Below are 17,701 nucleotides of genomic sequence, written 5' to 3' on the forward strand. Positions count from 1 at the left end.
ATTTGTCGCTTGTAATCCTTACTGTGAAGGGTTGCAGCCAGATGTTGGGCATGTAGAACTGTGCTTACATTGCCAGCTCTGCAGCCAAAATGCCTTTCGAGTGCCGTGTTTGGGAGTCTTCTCCATCCTTGCCTTCACCATTCCTCTTGTCATCCAATTCTGTGCCATGTAATTGCCTTGCCAATTGTGACTGCATTGCATCTGTCAATGGTTGCTCTGCTGTTACAGAACTATAGGTTAGCTTGTTATGCAACACTATTTTTTTAATGTAATTTCTATCCCACCTTTTCAAACAGATTTGGGCACTTAAGGCAGCTTCCAATAAAAACACACAATTAAAATGCAATATGATAAAATGTCATTGCATCAATGAAGCATACCCTGAGCACTTATTTGCTATGGCTGCAGCATTTCGGATTAGGCTGTTAATTTAGATTGCATTGTACTACTGAGGCTTCATATATGCAAAGATGGCAAGTTCTTGGTGTCACTGATATTGGGTACAGGGTCAAGCCTTTTGAATGAGATTGGCTTGAGAATCATAAACTTGGAAAACAGAATAAATGCAAGCCATTTAGAGCCTGCTTACTGAGTTGCCCAGGCACACTGCATTTGTGGTTTCAATCACATTTCAGCTGGAGATGGGTGGGGATAGGTGTGTAGGGTATTTGCCAGTGGAACATGCAATTCCTGGGATTCTTAGATAAGCCTGCGGGATTCTCAAAAATGTTTTTAGCAATATCTTTATCCTTGTGGACCTCATGTTAGCCATGTTTTCCTTTGATAAGGTATGGACAGCACAGTCATTTACAACTCAGTCCTGTGCATGTCTGCTCAGAGTATGTCCCATTGCATTTAGGATTGCAGACCAATCATCTCATCATGCTGAGGCTAGTCCAATATAAGGAAAAGTACTGTATAGGCAGCCTGGGTTAAAACAAAAACAAAAATAAAAACAGCCATGGTACTATAATAGCTGAGAGGTTGCTAGAGACCAGCACTGATGGTTTCTCATTCCCATCTCAGGTCATCTACAAAAGCTTTCGGATTCCGTGTCCACTTCCTGACCAGGTCAACACCACAAGCCAACTGAATTACACACCAGTCAGCACCAGCAGCTATCAGAATGACCCTGCAGTTGCTGAAGAAGAGATCTGTTCTTCAAGCTTGTTCACACTGAATTCTCAGGTCAGCTGGGTGGAGTCATGATCCAGCTAGTGGGAATAACAAGCACATCTTTACTAGCATGGATTGCAGACTCCTGTCGAGAATGCTAAACTGTATCTGGTTAAACCAAATCTTTACAGTTCTTTTGAGACCAGGCACAGTTCAGGTTATAGATATGGTGTGCTCATGGGACATTCAGAAGGGACATTCAGACATTCCCTCAAACAGCAGGACCTACATTGTTCAAGGGGGTGGTGACTTGGTGACTCTTGAACCCACTTCTTCAGGGCATGGGAGTCACCAGTCCTAATTGCCTAAAAGCTCAACTGCCCCATGTGGTAGGCACCTTGCTGTGGGTGGCTGAGGGGCTGAGAGAACAGACTGTAGGGACAGAGGCCTGCCCCATTGTCTCCTCTCACCCTCTTCTCTTTACTTCACCGTTTGCAGACAGCCTACACCATCCCCATCATGGCATTTGCTTTTGTGTGCCACCCTGAGGTTCTTCCTATCTACACTGAGCTGAAAGAGTGAGTATTCAGTCTGTTGCTGATCTGTTGCTGCAGCATGACACTGAAGGGGTGCAGGAGGGAGAGACAAAGCATGAGGGGAAGCAAATGTAGAAGAGTGGAGGCGTTGCAGGATCAAATTTTAAAACACAAAATGTGTACACACACACAATGCACATTGTTTACTTTGTACATTGGGGAAATTCTCCATGGCTTCCGCTTACACTTGAGAGACCTCTGAGCCCCTCAGTCAGCCAGCAAATGGCCTGTTTTGTTTTGTTAAGGAGCAAACATGCCCTTTGATTAACGCCACTGATAAGACCCCATGCCTTTGTGTTGCCCGCACATCAATTCCCAGTGCTCAACAACAAGAAATGAACCCCACTGAGCTGACAGACATGTCCTCAGAACTTTGATGGTATTGTTTAATTTGATCCTGCAGGAGGACTTGGGAAGTTGGGACACCTACAGATCTTGGATCTCTTTATTATAACTGAGTTCTTCTTTGTCTTTAAGGCAGTGATCTTCACTGGTTTATGCAGCAGGGACTACCAGTTTGTGCCCAGATCCCCCTCCCACCACCAGCATGCCCCCCCCGCCCGCACCTTCTGCAATGGGCCTGTGCTTGGCCCATTGCCCCCCACCCCACGGCGAATGGCGGAGGTGCGTGCTGAAGGTGCTCACCAGGCACCTGCCTGTTTTTCCCACCTCTTGCCACTGCTCAGAAGGTGCAGGGGAGCAGAGGCAAGTCAGGGACTGCCAGCAGGGGCTGCGTGGGCCACGCAATGAAGATCACTGCGTTAAGGGTTGTGTAGAAAAGCCATTGGGAAGGAGATTCCAGTGTGCCAGGGCTTGAGCTTTTAAATGGTCTGGGATTCTTACCCTTACCTTGTGTTTCTGGATGTCTTTTAGCCCGTCCAAGAAGAAGATGCAGTGTATCTCCAACATCTCCATCACTGTCATGTATGTCATGTACTTCCTGGCTGCTCTCTTTGGCTACCTCACTTTCTATGGTAAGTCTTTTCCGCTCTACCCAAATGGCGGGCAGTGGCTGAGAATGACTTGAAGGAGTCTCTATGCTTACTTCCTTAGGGCCTAGCACCCCACTAGTATGGCATTCTACATGGCCCTTCCATGTTCTTCTGGTACCCAAATAATTCATCAGAATAATTCATCAAAGTGCCAGGGCTTTACCCAGCCTTCCCAGTGTGTCCAATTTAGCCTCTAGTAGGCCTCATCCCATGCACTCACAAGAGAATTCCTTAGTAATAAAGTCTTTTGTCCTTCCATTGCAAATATGATTGTATTTTAATTTTTGTAAACCAACTTGGGATGCCTTATGAAAGGCGGTATAAAAATGGAACAGTGTATGTACATACATACATACACTGAGCTACATCCTCCTTCCTGATTGTTTGTCTGATGATGCATGTGCATTGGCAAGATGCAGCCATTGCCCCACACTAGACTCATACACATAACCATGAAAAAGTGGGTTAAGGACAGTATAAACAGGGAGTCATGGCTGTGAAAACACCCAGGAATTCCTACAAGACAGATCGTGAAAATTAGGGTAACCCATCCCCTCTACCTAGCCCTTAACCAATGTAGGACAGGAATAGGAGTCCCCCTACCTCAGAGTTTTGATCGCATGGGAGCATTTGGCATTTTTCGGTGTTCCCAGCAGCCGGCCTCCGTGTTTGTAATTGTGTGTTGTGGCTACAGAGGCTGTCATCTCTGAATGTGCCGCTCTGCACAGGACACTTTATGATCCGTTGCTCAAAATGGCTTGAATAGCACTGGCCCCATCTCCTCCACCCTTGCGGCCAATCAGAGGACAGCTGATGATGCCATGCGGTTTTCCTTTCTCCTGGCATCATGATATGTGCCAGGAAAGTTCTCCTTGTCCTCCGAGGACCTTCTGTGTTTCAAGCTTGGGGCTGCCATCATTGTGTGTGTGTTGGGCTTGCAGGGCCAAACAGGGCTCTGCTCATCTGTCAGGACCAGAGGACCAGGGCAGGAACTCTTCCCCCTGCACAAAGCCACTCCCAGATGCTTGTGTGAAAGGGCTCACAGTCTTCTTATCTTGATGTCCTAGTTAGGTGCAGAAATGGCTAGCACCTTCACATCCTTCTCATCTAAGACACAGTTCTGTTGTGCCCCAAACAAGAACCTGCAATGGCAACAAACTGCTTGCTAAGTACGAAGCCTGATCAATAGTGATGTGGTGCTTTTGGTTGTCCCCTGTCCTACAGGCCAGGTGGAATCAGAGCTGCTACACACCTACAGCAGAGTGGACCCTTTTGATGTGCTGGTCCTGTGTGTGCGAGTAGCTGTCCTGACTGCCGTGACACTGACAGTCCCCATTGTTCTTTTCCCGGTAAGTCCCTTTCTCAGCAAACTAATGGAAGGGTGAATGGAAGGATTTGTGAGTCTTCCAGTGCTGCGCTCTACAAATCAGACTAAAATTTTATACTTGGTCTTAAGTCCATTTCCTTGACTGTGTGCCATCCTTGTCACTGGTAACTGAACTGGAGAATCAATGGCAAGAGAGCCCAAAGTGCACACCATAGATGTTAGGGCCCCTAGTTACTCAAGAACTATGTAACTCTGGCTGTGGGTGCAGGTAGGAGGAAGGAGTAGACAAGATCTAAATAGCTCTGAAAAATCAAGGGAGAGAGAGAGAGAAGGCATGACTGTCTCATGACTGCAGTGGTGGAACTAAGTGGTGGCTTTGTTTATGTACTAGCTCCGTTGCACATTTACTGCTGGGGATGAACAGCATGAGCATAGTTTCCACATGTTTAGCTCCCTGTGTGAAGTAGTGCCCATGTGGCTTGAGGGCAAGTTTAAGCACACAAGTAGCACCATTATAAAATGAGGGGCTTAATCCTGATCTACTCACATGATGCGTCACGCAATGGACTAAGCATGGAGAGTGGGATCTACATGGAGCAAGTCATGCTGCTGGGGGAAAAAATATGTATTTGGCTTCCATTTAAATCAAGACACTGTAGAGTGTGTCGTGGTGGTTGGTAGGTTAGTGGAGGGCTGGCTGGGATGTGAACAGAAGAGAGCCCACCTGAAGGCAGACCAGGAGTGGACACTGGAGTCCAAAATCAGAACATTAGGCCAGAAGACTGTGACTACCCAGTGGAGCAAGGAGACTGGGACAAACTAGGGTAGTTGTGATGAGGTGGGAGGCAGTACCAAGAAAGGCCTAGTGTATGTGAATTCAAGAGCTGTGATCTACTTCTGAAGAGGAGAGTCTGACATTACTTCCTCCTGCTCTCCAGGTGCGCCGTGCCATCCAGCAAATGTTGTTTCAGGACAAGGACTTCAGCTGGATTCGGCATACTGTAATTGCTGCTGTGCTGCTGACATCTATTAACTTGCTTGTTATTTTTGCCCCCTCCATCCTGGGCATCTTTGGCCTGATTGGTGAGTTTCACATATCATTATTATTATTATGTATTCAATTTTGATTTTGATTTCATATACCATTCAGAGAATCTCTCTGTTTTTTTCTGGCCCTAGAACAGTCTCCATTTCATCTTCAACACTGTACAATTTCCCACTGATCCTGGAGAAATAATGGATAACTTTCCCTAAATTCCCTATATTTCATTTACTGCTTGGTTCCCCCACCAAAAAAACCCCACCCATATATCAACAAAAGTTTGTGTTGACTAAGCTTGACATTTGTGTGTGTCCATGTCCACATTATTACAGCAATACAAAATATATAACATTTTGAAAACTTCGAGCAAAACCGCTGGGTATGTGTCCTGAACAGATCAGTTTCTCTCCTTCTCTTCCTGTTTTCTGGTTGCTTTTATTTTTCAAAAGTGATTAGTAAGGTTCATGAAGCTAGCCCCTCTATGGTTGTGAAAACAGCCCTGTATGGATTTCCCATGCACTCTGATAGAGCAGGAGCCTGCATATCCTTAATTCACCTTGCATAATATATATTTGTTTGTTTTTATTTGATTTCTATACCTCCCTTCCAAAAATGGCTCAGGGCAGTTTACACAGAGAAATAATAAATAAATAAGATGGATCCCTGTCCCCAAATGGCTCACAGTCTAAAAAGAAACATCAGATAGACACCAGCAACAGTCACTGGAGGTACTGTGCTGGAGGTGGATAGGCCCAGTTACTCTCCCCCTGCTAAATAAAGAGAATCACCACGTTAAAAGGTGCCTCTTTGCCAAGTTAGCAGGGATGCTTAGGTAGATAGGTTTGCTTCATTGGTTCTTATGGCCCAATGCATGGATCAGAGGAGAGAACTCGTTCAACCCAGTTCTCTGTCTCCACCGTGGCCAACCTCCAGTATTCTCCAGGAACGTTTAAAATCCTTTCTGTGGAAAAAGCAGGCAGATATCTACTCCAAAGGACCAATTACAGTATCACATGTCCTCTATGAAAAATGGGCTTTGGTGACAGAACAAACTTCAGAGGGGCGGCAGGGAGAGAGACAGAGAGGGACCCATGCTCCCCCACTAGTTTCTCCTGCAGAAAAACAGAAAAGGCTATGCTGGCAGTGCTCTTGGCCTTGCCCCACATCCCTGTCAGAGGGCAGACAAGCTATTGATTTCCCACCCTATGACTGGCATTTGCGTCTAAAATCAACAGTGGTTGGGTGCCTGGGAGGAAAGAAATCCCTTTGAAATTGCACAGCAAACAAACATTCTGCAGGCAGTGGCCTTGATCCTTGGAAAACAGGGCCCCAGCTTGATCATGGGACCATAGGTTGAAGCACTTCAGGATTAGAATGACAAAGAGCTGGAGGGCTCAGGCAACAGGACAGAAAAAGTGAGCTGGGGAATTTCATCAGTGTCCTCAAAGAATGGGGAGAAATATCTATGTTCTATCATAGCAGCATCTATCATCAGACTAATCTAGAGGCTATTTTTTTAAAGAGCTTTGAATTGCTCTCCATTCAGTGTTAGAGCTACCTCTGAGGGATAGTTTCAAAGTAAATAAATGCCTCCACTGATTACCACCCACCACACACAATATGCCAGAATGTAAAATCTATTCTCTACTGGTCTCTCTCAGGTGCTACATCGGCCCCCTGCCTGATATTTATCTTCCCAGCAGTATTCTACATCCGGATCATGCCCAAGGACAAGGAGCCCAATAAATCAACTCCCAAAATCCTGGTATGTGCCTCTTAGAATCCAGCCTGGTCACAGAGAAACCTAGATCAGTTGTGGGGAGTCCAAGGGGATGAAATGTGCTGTCTTTGGGGCTCTGTGAGATGCGGAAACAAGGTCCTCTTCTTCAAGGGTCCTCCTCTTTTAGTCAGTCATGGCTGATACTGTAGGGCAGTGGTTCCCAACTTGCAACTCCATCATGGGAGTTGTAGTCCAGCAGCATCTGGAGTACCACAGGTTGGGAACCCCTACTATAGGTAGTACCAGTGGAAGTGACAAGCGGGCTGCACTCAAGGCTCGGATTTGCTGGAATGCTTCCCATTTGGGGAGTTGCCAGCTGTCTAGAAAGGCAAAGGCCCCACAGTCTCTGGGGCAGTAGTCTCTGACCCATGAATTCCAATGCCAAGCATACAGACAAGCAATCTGAGCAGCCTCAACTCCACCATTGCAGGTTCCCCCTCAGCACTGTCTGGAGATGGAGGGTTGCAGTCATGGGACAGTGGACCAAGTCACATGATCAATGGCAGTGATAGCTATGGGGTTATTAGCTGCCTTGATGAATATTTTGTTTATGTGACCATAAGGCTTTCTTGTTGACTTGTAACTGCAGTGTTAGGCCACCAAATTATTGTGATCACAGTAATAAGCTTGTGGCCATTTAATAATAATAATAATAATAATAATAATAATAATAATAATAAAATAATGAACAACTAAATTGTTCTCTGGGCGGCTCACAACAGAGGATTAAAACATACAATAATTTACTTGAAATAAGGGAGGGGCAACTTCTGATTTCTCAAGAGCCACTCTGACCTCCTCCAGACAGTAGTCCATGTGCCTGAAATGCATTTTGCAGCACAAGCCAACCCCTGCACAGGTGGTGAGGCTCTTTAGGTAAAGCCAGCACTGCCTATGAATAAGGGGTCCGCAGTTACAGGGCACCTGCTCTTGGATGCACCTGGGGCAGCACATATGAAACCCAAAGACCGATGAAGTATGGAAGTGAAGTACGAGACAAAATAGTTCCATTCTATTCTGTGCTAGTCAGACCTCACTTGGAATACTGTGTCCAGTTCTAGGCACTGCATTTTAACGACATTGATAAACTGGAATAGTTTTCAATCAGTGGCTGGCGGCCACTGCTATACCAACAATGGTATAGCAGTTTCCTTTGCTGAGCAGGAGAACAGGCTGGACTAGAAGAGATCAAAGGAATCTCTTTCAGCTTAGATATATTCCATACGTAATATCACCAAACCGATTCTATCTCCTGCAGCAAATGAAAGGCTTGCCGTTTTTTTCAGTGGCATAGAGAGGGCATAGGTGACCCATGTTCTTACGGGCAGCCCCCGCCCCTGCCTGCAACAGTGGCGGTATGCTCCTCGCCTCATTCCCTTCTGGCAGAAGCCAGCTGAGCAGCAGGGGCAGGACAGCCTCCTCACGGGCTGCTTGGTCAGGGACCCCGCCCACGGTGGCAGGGGTAGGGGGGGAGAAGAGGTGAGTGAGGCAGCCCCAGAAGGAATGGAGGTGGCCACAGGGGGCAGCAGCATAGGTTCTTGGAACCCATGCACACTATTACTGCTCCGCTCCTGTTTCCCCCCCCCTGTCACACTTGGATTACGATTTGGTAGGGTGGCCAAGGGCCAAATAAAGCTGCTTTGAGGGCCAGACCTGTGGCCTGCCAGTTGCCCACCCCTGCTGCAGATTTTGGAGAGATGAGGAGCGGGGCCAAAGGCCTGAGGCCAAAAGTCCCTCTCTGGTGCTCCTTTCGGCTGGTGACCCTCTCTTTCCCTCCTGTCTCTCCCCACTGCAGGCAGCCCTCTTTGCGTGTCTTGGTGTGCTCTTCATGATCATGAGCCTCAGCTTCATCATCATCGACTGGGCAACAGGGGGCGGGAAGAGCGGAGGCAGCCACTAAGCAGGGCCTGGAGCCTTGTGACGCGGAGCAACGCCTGGGGAGACTGAGCTGGCTTTGACACATTTCCTGCCCCCTACCTCTGCTAGTACTGTACCGTCGTCTAGTCCCCAGCTCCACACTGAGCCAAGGGGTGCTGTTCCGTTACTCAGTCCACACACCCACCCGGAGCCAGGGGGCACTGCAGGTCAGACCACACCAGAAGCTGCCAATTCTTCTCACTCTCTTAGTGCTTGGTTTTCTCTCCCAGTCTGGGATGGCCCAGGCCAACGGCACCTACTGGAGATCGCAAGCAGGGGAAGCGGCCAGTTCAAAGGGGTGAGGGGGCTGCCATGACATATCTGTTCGGCCCTATGGGTCCAGTGTGTCTGGCCCACATTGAGGGGCCTGAAAAACTCGGGTGGGGGGTGAGCAGGAGGAAGTGGGAGGCTGTAGCTAAAGAGCAAATGTGTAGCGCTCTCACCTGAGGTTGACCACTGATTGGGAGATGTGGGGCACATGGGCTGCCCTTCTGCATACCTCAGCTTTCATAGAAAATCATTCTATTGGGACTAAAATTGGAAGTGAATGCTTTTGCACAGGAAGAGAGGAATGAAACAAAGCATATTCCTTGTTTTAAAAAGTCTTAATGGCAACCCCTTTCCCCTCTCCTGAAACCGTAGGTGTTTTCTTCTCAGCCCTGATTTCTCAGTGGGTTTCCCCCCTCAGACTTGCTCTGCTCCCTGTCCTGGGTGTGAGCTTTGTGAGCCTCATGGTCAACCTTCCTCTCTCAGGACAATGTGATGCTCCGTGGTCATTTCCCAGCTGAGCCTTGCTGTTTCCAGCCTCCAGGCAGCTCTCTGTCCCTTTCCCAAACTTCATTGCTGTTGTCATGCTAGCCGCAACTCTTGGATGAGGTGGCTGGTGGGGAAATGGTTTGGAGACGCAAGTCCTTCTGATGGAAGGTGGCTTGTGTGAGCTTCCCGGGTCCAATGCACCATATTGACTGGTGAAGCGGAGAAAGGAGGCAAAGTGGCGAGGTTGGCATGGAGGGCTGCAGGCTTGTTGTAGGGAATGTAGCTTTTCCTGGCTTCGTGGGGAGGACTCAGCTTGAGCTGGGGAGGTGAAGTGGGAATGTGCCCGTGGCATCGAGTCCCTCTTTCCGCTGGGAAGCAGCAGGGAGTAATCCAAAGGTTTTCTGGCCGTGAAGCTCTTTGGCTCTATGTCTCTCATCTGTAACTAGCTCCTTCCGTCCTGGAGACCTCCCCTTCCCTCCAAGGCACCACAGTGTCCTCTCTTCCCACCCACTGGCAGTTGCTGTTCATATTGGGAAGTGTAGCCCTGCCACAGAGCCTGTCTGCAAACCTAACTGGTGGCTAGGACTTGATTGCTGCTAATTCCAGTCGCTTAGGAGAATTTGCATTCATTTATTTTGTACATACTGATGTTGCTTTTTCCTCCAATGTGTAGCTGGGATGAGATTCCAATGGAATTGTATTTATATAGCGGCTAGCTTTCCTGGATTTGGCAAGGAGATGCCTACCTTTGAGTCCCTGCTTTTCCTTAACTTTATATATGTGGGATTGGTCACAGATTCAGTGTGCCTCTGAATTAGGAGGGGAGGCCTTGTGTGGTAGCGGCTTGGGGGCAACGGATGGATCTTCTCCATCTTTATTCTCTAATTCTGTCTAGACACACACACACACACACACACACACACTGTATATTCATCATGGCTTCTTCCTAAATCAGGGACTGCCAACAGGGTTTGCACTTATTTGTAGTGCTCTGAAACTTTTCATGCCTCATCATCTGGAAGTCAGCCTGGGCCTGGCAAACATGAGGAAGGGGAAAGGATAAAAGAAGCCTTTGGGAACATGGTACTTTAAATTCCTCAGTGGCCGAAAACCTAGGCTTATGGGAAGGGAAGGCAGAGAACCCAGTTTGTTCCAGTTGGGGACATATTAGTGACTGTCATTATCCCTTTGCTCCCAACCCATGTAAAGGGGGAAGGTTGATGTCATAGCAGAGATAATCTTGGTGTGGCACAAGCTGCAGTAATGTTTTAGCACAAAAGGAGCATGTACACCACACTGGCTCAGACTCTGTTGAAAGCCAGAAGTGAGAAAGAGTCAAGCTGGCAATAGGAACATAGGAAGCTGCCATAGACTGAGTCAGACCATTGGTCCATCTAGATCAGTCTTGTCTACACAAACTGGCAGCGGCTTCTCCAAGGTTGCAGGCAGGAATCTTTCTTAGCCCTATCTTGGAGAAGCCAGGGAGGGAACTTGGAGTCTAGCTGTTCTTCCCAGAGCAACTTCATCCCCTGAGGGAAATATCTTGCAGTGCTCACACATCAAGTCTCCCATTCATATGCAACCAGGGCAGGCCCTGCTTAGCTAAGGGGACAAGTCATGCTTGCTACCACAAGACCAGCTCTCCTCCTAACATTTCACCTAACATTCATTAGGTAAGAGGGGGTTCTCTCATTTTACAGTAAGCAAAGGAGTTGCTCTTTCATACAGGGCTGTTCAGCAAGTGAAATGAACATGCTGCTTTCATTGGTCCATGAGGCTGGAATGCCTCATTGCACCTTTTTAGAAACTTCAGATATGCACTTTGCCCTGTCACCTACAAAAACATATTTTTGCACTTGTATGTAGCAATGCTGGAAACTCTACAATAGCCATACCAATTCTAGAACTTAGCAGTATTTCAGAACTCAGTGTATACCAGCAAAATCGCATTTGTTCTTGTTCTGTATCAGAGAAGGAAATCTGGCACCCTAAGGGCTATCCCCATCCCTTCCAGGTCCAATGAGGATCAGAATCTTCAGAAGAGCTGACAGCCTGTATAGGCTGCATTTCTGGGAATAAAATCTATGATGCTGGGGCCCATATGTTGAATCACTCTTTTCCTCACTTCCACATTCACAGATCTGCAGCTTTGCTCTACCAATCGACACAGGTTTCTTTGTTACCCATCATGGCAGGATCCTGTGCAGATTTTTGTGCATGGAAAGGCTAAGAGTAGACCTTTCATTTTCCATGCGGAGTGAGATTTTGTAGGGCAGAATCTCTGTGTGCATCATAGCCATTTTGTGCATGCAAAATCCCTGCTGTGAATGGAATGGGGGGGTGGGGGGACTGCAGGATTGGGACCATTATGCATCAAAATGGTGTCGAAATAGAGCTTTTGGCCAGTTTATGTGTCATGGTGACCTGGTCTGTAAGCTACTACTACAATTTGATATTTTGCATCAGTTCTTCTGTTAGGCACTAGGTGAAGCTACATTGCCCCCTATTGTTGCTTGGCTGTTGCTCTGCCTTTATTCCAATATTTTTATTTTCATTTGCCCTTTGACAGCCTTTCTTGATTGTCATTCAAAATACAGTTGCATGGAGCCATTACCCCATGCTTCTAGAAGTGGCCTCTGTAAGTAGGTGAAAGGGGGTTAGAACAATATACTATCTGCACATAGGGCTGGTTCAGGCGACGTATGGAACTGCAGGCCCAGTGGACCCATGGTTCCGCGCCCCCTTCCCCCTGCTGGGGGGGGGGGGGGAGTTCAGACCTACTGCCATCAACGAGACTGCAGAGAGGCGGGGAAGCTGGCTGAGCGGGCTTCCTTCTTTCCTGAAAGACAGCCCGCACAGCCAATAGGAGCTGAAGCGAGGAGGAAATTCCTCCCTCAACTCCGGTTTGAGGAAAGGCAAAGGAAAGGCAAACTCCAATCCCTGGTTCAGACATAATGGAGGTACTGCCGAAATGCAGTTATCAGCAACATAACTCACTACAAACCGAAGGTAATTGGAGTTAGGGGTGGGGAACCACGAGTCCATTTTTTCTTTTAACTCCAGTTCCCAGGTCCAGAAATTCAGCTAGCAAAACTGGAGGTGAACAGACCTCCAGTTTCATGTTTTGTCTAAATCCGGCCATAGCCTTTTAAAGGGGTGAGGATAGCTTTGGTGCTGTTTGCCACTTTGTGCTCCCATACACAAATTAAGGGGAGTTTCAGAATTCCATACGTTCTTTAAACACAAACAAACAAATATTGACATGGTATGATGGAGCAAATTTCTTTTTAAAAAAACATCTCATAGGTATGCATTCTTGGGTGGAAACTATACAACAGGGAAGCACATTAAAAACATAGTTTGAGGAACGTAGGCTAAGGAGGCCGCACCTCTGCAAGCAAGCAGCTACTAATGCTGATGTCAGAAATGACTCACACTCAGACATGCAGTGACTCTGGCCCTAAATCCTTTGCAGACTCCTCCTGTTGCCATAAGCATTCTGCTTCGGTACCATGTGATTGGTACTAATTCTGACAAAAGCAGATGAATATGGTCTGTGATCCTAAACTGGTTTGCTTGGGATGTATGCACAAATGGGATTTACTTCCAAGTAAAAATGCTTAAGATTATTCACTTTATTCATTCCCACTGGATGGCCTGAGCTAGGGTGGCCCAACTTGTAGTGAGCACATTTCTCCCAGCCTTCCCCATTACGTTGGCCATCATTTTCTCCCTTCATGCCTTCAATAATGCCTTCAACCTAGCATTATTTCAGTGCATTATGGAGAAAAATATGGTGCCTTCCCAAATGGGAGCCACCAATGGGAGCTGCCCTTTTCCCCACAATGCCCTAGAATGACCCTACATTGGAGGCTTTGTAGGGTGGAAATGGTGAGTTCTGTTGCTGATAAAAGAAAGAAAGAAATATTTGCCACCAAGTAAGCCCACTTTGCAACCTTAAGGTGACCCACACATGTAGGAGAGGGCCCCCTCAGGCCTGGAGCCAGCTCTGTCTTGTCACCAGCACTTAGAACTACCCCTTCTTGCCAAAAGCCATATGGAAAGATCCTCTTTTTCCTTCATCCATGGCCTTCACCATCTAAATTTCAAAGCTGTGGTGGTGCGTGTGATTAGGAAGCAAACCAAGATGAATATTTTTACAGCACTGTGGTTACAAAAATCATTTTAAAGTCCATACGTAATTATTTCTAGAGTTTAATAAATATACTGTAATGGACACAAATAAGAGACATGTATTTTTGTACTGGGGTGGCGGCTGGTCAATTTACTTTTTATAAATACTGTATATAAGAGTAGATTTTTTTAATGTATTGGTTGTTGCACTCAGTAACCCTGTATAGTGTATATATTTAATATTCACAGTAAAGAGGGACTAGATACCAGAAGACTTGCTTCTTCTGAGCTATGCAGAAAACTTAACTACCAGCTGTGAAATACTGGATAATTTGGCTGTTTATACAGCTGGGTGTCCAGTTGGAAGAGAAATGGAGAGGGCAGAATGCATTTGCAGATAATATTTGGCTCACACTACTAAGAATGACCTTCTTACCCAACCTAACCTATTGGGGGGCAGTTAGAATCTTCCCGTTGATTTCAGCAGGTGCTGCAGACCAAGGGCCTGGTCCACCACGCCACTGCATTGCACAAATGCCCCCCCCTTCAGTGCTAGCACAGGCAGCCAAACCCAAAGCATGTCCATGGTTCAGAAACTGCATGGCTCACTGGCTGTGCAACCACCAGTGGAACGACTTGTGGCTAGCGAGAGTGATTGCCACCAGGAGGAGGCCCATGTGACTGCAGTGCTAAGCTGGGAGCTGCTGTGTCTGCTCCCGCCAGTCACAGTAGCATTGTCAGGTGTCACACAGCCTGTGGGTTATAGGCAGCTTTCAGACTCTGTGTGTACTGCTTGCGGTTTGCTAAGCAGAGGCCAAGGATAAGGAAGCTGGCAGTGTAGCACAGCAAGTCTGTGAGTCATGGCCCAGGCTCCCAGTATGGGACGTGGAAGGAGGAGTGAAACTACACAGCAGCCACTTATGTCAAGAGATCATTTTTGCGGCATGTCTGGCCCCACCAGAAGTGTTACCTTAACTGGTTATTTTTGCCACTTGATCATTTGTTTGTTTATCACTTTAATTCAGCGTTAGGCCATTTTAATTATCCCTTCGGCTTGGAGTGAGGAACAATCTTTTATATATTTTAATATTTATTTATTGTCTGTTACTTAAATTATATGGAGGGAAATGACAAACCATGCAATATGCTCAAAAGATCAAATCCAAAATCAACCATGTTAAAACACAGAAGTTAAAATGTAAATAAAAATATGGATAATATAAAAATACAGAAAAAAACTGAAATTCCCTGTACCAATCCTCTGCTACTAGAAACTGCTCCCCCCCCTTTTAAGTCTCATATCACTTTCAGAAGATCTGTGTACATGTAAGATTGACTATGTTTTTTAAAAGTAACAATTCATGTTTGTTCCTCCCCCCCCCCTTTTTTTGAGAGATTAAGTAGCAGCCCTTCATGTTAAGTGGAGATGTGTCCAGATGTCTCCTGGAACAGCAAAAGTGGCTAGCAAATCAAAAGCTCAAAAGGAAGTACCTGACTGAAATGACCCTTCCTACCATGAGGCTTCACAGCTACCTTTACTGTTTGATTCATCAGTAGCTCATTCTAGTGATGTTTGGCACCAAATCCGTTTGGACGAGATCTGAACCGTTTTGGTGCCGTGGGAAGGGGAGCAGCAAGTGGGATCTTCAAAAAGAGGAGAGCGGGTCCTTACCTGCTCTCCATCACCGCATGCAGCTTCTTGCTGCAAGAGCACTGCCCCCAAGAACCCGTGCACGGTGCTGGCATGCACATGGCGTTTGCACGCACATTTGCATGGTCAGCATGGTGTTGCTGACTATACATGTGGGCTAGCACTGCACGTGGGTTCTTGGGTGCAGCACCAACACAGCAGGAAGCTGCAGGCAGTGGCGGAAAGCAGGTAAGGACCTGCTCTCCTCTTTTTAAAATATCCTGCTCACCACTCCCCTCAAAGCTCACCACTCCCCTGAGCAAAGCGGCTCAGATCTTGTCCACAATGGTTCTGCGCAGAACCAGTGCACGAAACTTGGTTGGTGCACATCCCTAATTCATTCTCCCATGCTAGTCCTGATAGTCGGTCTGAACTAGTTAGAATGATAGTAGCAGTAGTTAGAATAGGGACTGGCCTCTCCAGCGTCTGGACTGTGGATGATTGCTTCTCTGGATTCAGACTGCCAATCACCCACCAATCCATTCATGGGGAACTGTCCTGCACTACTGGCTTCCTTCCTCCTCATACAAATTGGCCCTTAACTGTCTCTGCAAAGACTGGCATGTGACTGGAGGGGCCGCAGTGAACCCACAGGGCATGCATGGGCAGCTTCTTATTTCAGACCAGATCAGATAATCATTTCAGCTGTGGTCCAGAGAACTATTTTACACATGCCTAAGCGCTTGCATACAACCAGATACTATTTGGGCTGTTTGGAGTGCCTGTGCTGATAGGTAAGATAAGTGGGGTCTATTATGTTGAGAGAAAGAGGAGATCATAAGGGGTGGTAGTAGTATATCCAACCAGCACAGTGACGAAAGTATGGCACAGGATTTTCTTTGAGCAGGCCTCTCCTCCTTCCTTTCTTTTCCCCCAAAAACACAACTCCCTGGAAGTTCCTAGTGGATGGCAAATGTCTGCCTTCTTTGATTTCAGACAACAGGCACAGTGTGCTGCCTAGCTCCAGGCAGGTCAGATGTCATTCACCACATCTGATAGAAAGCTTTGTAAAGAAACTCAACTGGGTATATCATAGGGAATGTATTTCCGGACAATGTATCTCTGTTGGTTCCCCCCTTCTTTATTTGAGACCCTCCCAGCTTCCCCAAGGGATGCAGATGAGTGGTGTGCATCAATCCTGCCCTCTCCAAACCTCTGTCATGGTGTCCCAAGTCAGTCTATGAAAAGCGGGGAGGGTTTGTCTGGAAGAGTCCTATTTCTGTAACGTGTACTAAGGGTCAGTTTTAAATTATATGCTGAAATTAGATCTATATTTCAAAATGAAATCGATCTTTTAAAAATAACAATAAAGAAAATGTGAAACCTCAAGCAGTATTGTGTGTGTGTGTATGCATGTGCGTCTGTTAACTGAATATTCAAATTCTGCAAACCAGATTGAGATTGGCCACCTGTAGAAAGAACTATAGGCAATTCCACAGTGAAAACCAAACATACCATATGTCCTGATTATAAGCTTCTTTACACTGAAATATGTCAGTTGGGTTCAGAAGCTCAGTTAAGATAAGTATGCTTAGGATTGCACCTCAAATTAAAGGTGGGTCCTCCTTAATAAAACACTTGAAAACCAATGAAAATGGATATGTTGAGTTCATTTGCAGTCTCTATTTCCTGCAAGGCTATACAGAGCATAGTTGTACTCAATCAGTCTCATGACTGTATAACTGTATTCAGTCAGTCTCAGCAAACTGGCACAAACTTCAAATGAAATTGAAACATGATCAAAAAGTCCTAAATATCCCATGATTCTCCATAAACATTAATTTTTTTAGAAAACCTAAAGCAATGGTCAGCTACGAGTATATGCTTGGGGGAGGGGGGACTTGAGAAAGTATCTTGACCTAGTTGTTGTGCTTGCCTAGCTCAATAAGAGTGCTGCGTATTGGAAACTATTTAAATGTTCTTCACACAAAGAGGCCCGGTTCATATGTAATGCAAAACTGGAAGTTGGCAAACTTGCGGTTTCAATTTGGAACTGTAAATCACATCGCAGACGTTCATCAAACTGCGGCCAACGAAACTCCAGTTGCAGTAGAGGGTAGCCTTTCCCTGCTATTCGGCTGCCAAGGCCGATCCCAGGGAGCTCTAGAGCTAGACTGTGGGCAAAGCGTTGGCACGGCAGTGGAGCGGCTGCAATTGGCCATGACCTCGAAGTGGGCGTGCCAAGCGCAGTCATGCATTTTCAGAGCACACCACCTGCCCTCAAGTGGGCAATGGCATTTAAATCTCTTTCAATGCCCTGCCATACCATGGCAGTGCTTCTTCTGGCAGCAATAGCACCAGTGGCCCCCAAAGAGCCCCGCACCCTGTTAGTCCTGCACAAGCATGAATTC

General features: G+C 46.7%; 1 protein-coding gene across 10 annotated transcripts in view; it reads left to right on the forward strand.

Annotated features, from left to right (window-relative positions):
* Positions 1-17,701, forward strand: part of SLC38A3 (solute carrier family 38 member 3) — a 199,322-nt gene that overhangs the window by 144,905 nt on the left and 36,716 nt on the right. For 5 of the 10 annotated variants that reach the window (XM_053295181.1, XM_053295179.1, XM_053295178.1 and 2 more), the window contains 7 exons: positions 1,027-1,188; positions 1,615-1,694; positions 2,586-2,686; positions 3,929-4,053; positions 4,970-5,114; positions 6,735-6,838; positions 8,649-16,679. In XM_053295181.1, the coding sequence (XP_053151156.1) occupies positions 1,027-1,188; positions 1,615-1,694; positions 2,586-2,686; positions 3,929-4,053; positions 4,970-5,114; positions 6,735-6,838; positions 8,649-8,753 (822 nt within the window). In that variant the 3' untranslated portion in view covers positions 8,754-16,679. Of the gene's footprint in view, positions 1-1,026; positions 1,189-1,614; positions 1,695-2,585; positions 2,687-3,928; positions 4,054-4,969; positions 5,115-5,210; positions 5,359-6,734; positions 6,839-8,648; positions 16,680-17,701 lie in introns of those variants that run through there. The other 5 variants (XR_008315959.1, XM_053295183.1, XM_053295187.1 and 2 more) reach the window with 4 other exon arrangements.

The sequence above is a fragment of the Hemicordylus capensis genome, chromosome 2, assembly GCF_027244095.1.
Source record: "Hemicordylus capensis ecotype Gifberg chromosome 2, rHemCap1.1.pri, whole genome shotgun sequence".
NCBI classification, from domain to species: domain Eukaryota; kingdom Metazoa; phylum Chordata; class Lepidosauria; order Squamata; family Cordylidae; genus Hemicordylus; species Hemicordylus capensis.